Genomic DNA, 5,358 nt, shown 5'->3' on the forward strand with positions numbered 1-5,358 from the left:
CCAGGAGTTTGAGGTTGCTGTGAGCTAGGCTGACACCACGGCACTCTAGCCTGGGCAACACAGTGAGACTCTGTCTCAAAAAAAAAAAAAAATTATCTGCGTTTGTTTTTTGGTTTTCATTTTTTTAAAGGAGTAATTGTGGCTGGGCGCGGTGGCTCATGCCTGTAATCCTAGCACTCTGGGAGGCTGAGGCAGGTGGATTGTTTGAGCTCAGGAGTTCGAGACCAACCTGAGCAAGAGCGAGACCCCATCTCTACTAAAAAATAGAAAGAAAATAGCTGGACAACCAAAAATATATATATATAAAAAAAAATTAGCCAGGCATGGCGGCGCATGCCTGTAGTCCCAGCTACTCGGGAGGCTGAGGCAGAAGGATTGCTTGAGCCCAGGAGTTTGAGGCTGCTGTGAGCTGGGCTGATGCCACAGCACTCTAGCCCAGGCAATAGAGTGAGACTCTGTTCCCCCTGCCCAAAAAAGGAATAATTGTATTACATATACTTTGTTTCAAGTGAATGACTTCTTTTTTCTCTCTTCAGAGTTTATAGAAACCTATTCACAAAAATGGCATCCTGGTTATATGAATGTCTTTGTGAAGCTGAACTTGCACAGTATTATCCTCATTTTACTGCCCTTGGCCTTCAGAAAATAGATGAATTAGCCAAGGTTACGATGAAGGACTACTCCAAACTGGGAGTCCATGACATGAACGACCGCAAACGTCTCTTCCAACTTATCAAAATTATTAAGATTATGCAGAAAGAAGATAAAACAGTCAGCCCAGAGCATCATCTTCAGACAAGTAGCGTGTACATCAAGCCTCAGGAATTCAGATCTGGCCCTCGCAGACAGCTGCACTTTGATTCTCCTGTGGACAATAAAGACAGAACTGCCAGCAATGATGGGTTTGAAATGTGCCGTTTATCAGATTTCTCTGCAAATGAACAGAAGTCCACTTATCTAAAAGTGCTGGAACACATGCTACCAGATGATTCCCAGTACCATACAAAAACACGAATTCTGAATACCACAGCTGCTGATTCCTATATGCAAACAGAAACTAACACTGCACTCTTTTCATCAAATCACTTTTCTCCGATATTAGGACATTGTGATATTCCCATTATTCAAAGAGTCTCTCATGTTTCAGGTTATAACTATGGAATCCCTCATTCTTATATCAGGTAATAATTTATTTTTATCTTTTATTGTTTTGGAGGGAAGGTAGCCTTAAACAAAGGCAGGCCTCTCCTTCATGACCAGAGAAGAGCAACTACTCCTTATTTACAGTAAATGAATATATGATAGAAATGATAGTGAACAGCTTTTGCATCAATAATAGAAATACCTGGATGGGGGAAATTAATGAGTAATTGGGCCTTTCCAGATGGGAGAAAGATGATATTGTTCATATATGTCAAACAGCTGCTATTTGTCAGGATCCGCTGTTATTCCTATAGCAGACCTATTTCTATTATTTATTATAGTGTAACATGATACATCTAGTGCATCAATGAAAGTAAAATAGTTAACTGGCCTTCTTCTACAATGGAAAAAAATTAAATAATCCACAGAATTTTTTAAGGCTATCAAATTCACTTAAACTAACCAGGGGACTTAAAGCTTAGTTAAGAGCATGCAGTTGAATTAAGTAGGTCTTTGGAGCAGTTAGTTCACCTGCATACATTGAAATATGACCCTGATTTTGAGTGCTTTCTGCAATTCCAGCCCTGGAAAAACAGATAATTTCTGTGATTACAAAAAGTAAGACACTTCTGGTAGAGACTAGAGTTTGAGAGTCAGGGTCAAAATAACAATAAGTTATTTTCACCTAGTGTTTCAAGTTAAAATTTGAAATAAAGTCCCTAATTACTTGAAATATCAAGTAATGCCTAATACTAACAATGATATAATAGGAAATATGTTCTTATAAAAAAAACTATATTGCCTGTTTAAAAGTTATATATGTGAATTATGGGAAAATAAAATCCATTCTTTTGGCGGCGGTGGGGGGTGGGGGGCGTGTCTTCCGGTGAGGACCAGAAAACCTGCTAGATAAATTCTAAAAGAGCTGTAACACTTAAAATTCATTCTTAAGCCCTATTTTCTTTTTTAAAATGCTGTTATTCATACTTTAAGATAAAGTATTTACATGTGGTCTTATATTGGCTGAGGTTTCAAAGGATCTCATAACTGGTTCTTTTACTCCAAAAAAATAGAAGACTCAGTTTTAAAGGTAAAAGTACCTTTAGTAATTTGAAATACATAAGTGAATTTTATAATGTTTCTGAAAACTTTTTTTTTGTTTGATCCAGCAGAGCACAGAGCATATAGTACTGTTTTTTTGTTTGTTTTTGTTTTTTTGAGAGAAAGTCTCCCTCTGTCACCCAGGCTAGAGCGCCATGGCATCAGCCTAGCTCACAGCAACCTCAAACTCCTGGGCTCAAGCGATCCTCCTGCCTCAGCCTCCTGAGTAGCTGGGACTACAAGCGTGTGCCCGTCTAATTTTTTCTATTTTTACTAGCGACAGGGTCTCACTCTTGCTCAGGCTGGTCTCAAACTCCTGAGCTCAAGCAATTCTTCCCCCTTGGCCTCCCAGAGTGCTAGGATTACTGGTATGATCCACCGCGCCCAGCCCTGTTTTCTTTTAATTGTGAGAGGACTCTATTGTTCCGTGACTATAAAAGTCAGGATTGATACTATCCTATTGGTTAGTTCAGTGGTGAAAAAGCAAATGTTTTCTTGAATATTATAGTCTTTTATTGAACAACACATAAATTGGAATTATTTATAAATAAAAATACCCTTTGCATTACTTAACACCATCAAGGATAGAATGGATATTTTAGTTTAAATATTGCCATTTCATTTATTTGGCAATTTTTTTTTTTTTTTTTTGAGACAGAGTCTCACTGTGTTGCCTGGGCTAGAGTGCCGTGGCATCAGCCTAGCTCACAGCAACCTCAAACTCCTGGGCTCAAGTGATCCTTCTGCCTCAGCCTCCTGAGTAGCTGGGACTACAGGCATGCGCCACCATGCCTGGCTAATTTCTCTATATATTTTTAGTTGTCCAATTAATTTCTTTCTATTTTTAGTAGAGACGGGGTCTCGCTCTTGCTCAGGCTGGTTTCAAACTCCTGAGCTCAAACAATCTGCCCGCCTCGGCCTCCCAGAGAGCTAGGATTACAGGCGTGAGCCACCGCGCCTGGCCTGGCAATTTTTTTTTAAGAGACGGGGTCTCACTATGTTGCCCAGGCTGATCTCAAACTCCTAGGTTCATGTAATCCTCTTGCCTATGCCTCCCAACTTGCTGGGGCTATAGGCATGCACCACTGCACCTCACTTATTTAGCAGATATTAAGTACCATCTCTGCTAAGCCCAATTCTAGATATAAAGATAACTAGGATATCTGGAGGCTCTTAGACTCTGAGGGGATAGGGTGAGTGGGATGAAGATATAAACAACCATATGGTGAGATAAGTGGTCTTATAGACATTTATACATGAGAAACCCAAAGTGAAGGCTATTCAATTGAGCTTTCTCACCTTTTATATTATTATCTCACTCTTCCCATTTTTATTATATTAGAGAAATGCAGATGAGCAAGTACATTTTCTCCATTAATCCAAAATATTGTCTTCTCACCCAAACCCCAAGTAGGAGTTAAGGTTTTAGAACCCTGAGAAACCCCTTTACCAACTTAAGGTTTGCTATAAGGGAATCGTCTCATCCAAAGAGTATTCTCTTTGGATATCTCAAACCAGGTTTTTGTTTTTCAGATATTCCAAAAGTTCAAAATAAATTGCTGGCCTCGGAATTTTAATACAAATCTTAGGCATTTAGAGAACTGGTTGCCCTGACTTATTTAAGATCTTGAATAGATCTAATTCTATCTTTCTTAACTCTTTGCATGCCAGACAGATACAGTTTACTTCTTCTAGGGAATATTGGATATTAAAACCAGAGCCTTTTAAGAAAAAGAACATTCAAGGCTGGGTGAGGTGGTTCATGCCTATAATCTGAGCACTCTGGAAGGCCAAGGTGGGAGGATCACTTGAGGTCAGGAGTTCACCTGAAGTTCCATGCAAAAATGATGCATTTTTAAAACTCTCCTGGCCAGGCATTGTGACTCATGCTTGTGATCCTAGCACTTTGGGAGTCTGAGACAAGGGTATCGCTTGAGCCCAGGGATTCGAGACCAGCCTAAGCAACATAGTGAGACCCTGTCTCTGCAAAAAATAGAAAAACAAAATTAGCTGGCCATAGTCCCAGCTACTTGGGAGGCTGAGGCAGGAGGATCACTTGAGCCCAAAAGTTTGAGGCTGCAGTGAGCTATGATTGCATCGCTATACTCTAGCCTGAGCAACAGAGTGAGACTTTGTCTCAAAAAAAAAAAAAAATTTTTTTTTTTAATTTTAAAAGTCTCCTATTTGTTGTTTTTTTTAAAAAAAACACATGCTTTAAATATAGTACTTTATGCAACATATTAGAAATGTATTCGCTATTTATTTACCAATTTAGATCCCAGCAAAAAATAATTTTCTACCCAGTTGAAGGGCTCAGAAAATCAGAATTTATATGAAACAATTATACAGTATAGTATCCTGTGTAAAGTCTATTATAAAAGAATTTTAGGGGCTATCAATCAAATTCTAAAGTGTAAACTGTGGGCATGATTTGTCTTGCTAAAGCATTCTTAGTACATGGACCAAAGGCATTGATCCTGGTAAAACACCTGTTTTCCAGAACCCTATTTTCTTGTTATCTAGTTTTAGAGGCATTTCTATGTAAGTAAGTGACCAGTTCATATATATATATATATATATATATATATATATATATATATAGCATCATTAGGCTCAGCAAGTAAACATGATGAATTTTGTATTTCTAACCCAAGCAATATTGCCTCAAATGTTGGGTGTTAAGGTTGAGCAGTTCAGTGAAGTCAGGGCCAATGGAGGAATATGTCTGAGTAGACGGTTGAATTAGTGGTAGACAGGACGGGTCATAAAATTGTGTGCTGGGAAAGGCTGTGCATAGTGGCTCACACCTATACTCCCAGCACTTTGGGAGGCCAAGGCAGTAGGATTGCTTGAGGCCATGAGTTCAAGACCAGCCTGGGAAGATAGCAAGACTCCATCTCTAAAAAAATATTAGTGAGACATGGTGGTACACACCTGTAGTCCTAGCTACTCAGAAGGTTGAGCCAGGATTGATTGAGCCCAGGAGTTGGAGGTTGCAGTGAGCTGTGATTGTACCACTGCACTTCAGTCTGGGCAACAGAGTGAGATCCTGTCCAAAAAAAACTTTCTCAGTGTTGACACTTTAATATGTAACTTTTATTTTTTTTTTTTTTT

At 39.0% G+C, this 5,358-nt stretch overlaps 1 protein-coding gene across 1 annotated transcript in view; it reads left to right on the forward strand.

Moving 5' to 3' along the window:
- Positions 1–538: 538 nt before the first annotated feature.
- Positions 539–5,358, forward strand: part of KIF24 (kinesin family member 24) — a 45,811-nt gene continuing 40,991 nt past the window's right edge. The window contains exon 1 of the mRNA XM_012655965.1: positions 539–1,181. Coding sequence (XP_012511419.1) covers positions 562–1,181 — 620 coding nt within the window. The 5' untranslated portion in view covers positions 539–561. The remainder of the gene's footprint in view (positions 1,182–5,358) is intronic.

This window comes from Propithecus coquereli, unplaced genomic scaffold (assembly GCF_000956105.1).
Source record: "Propithecus coquereli isolate 6110/MARCELLA unplaced genomic scaffold, Pcoq_1.0 Scaffold114, whole genome shotgun sequence".
Taxonomy (NCBI): domain Eukaryota; kingdom Metazoa; phylum Chordata; class Mammalia; order Primates; family Indriidae; genus Propithecus; species Propithecus coquereli.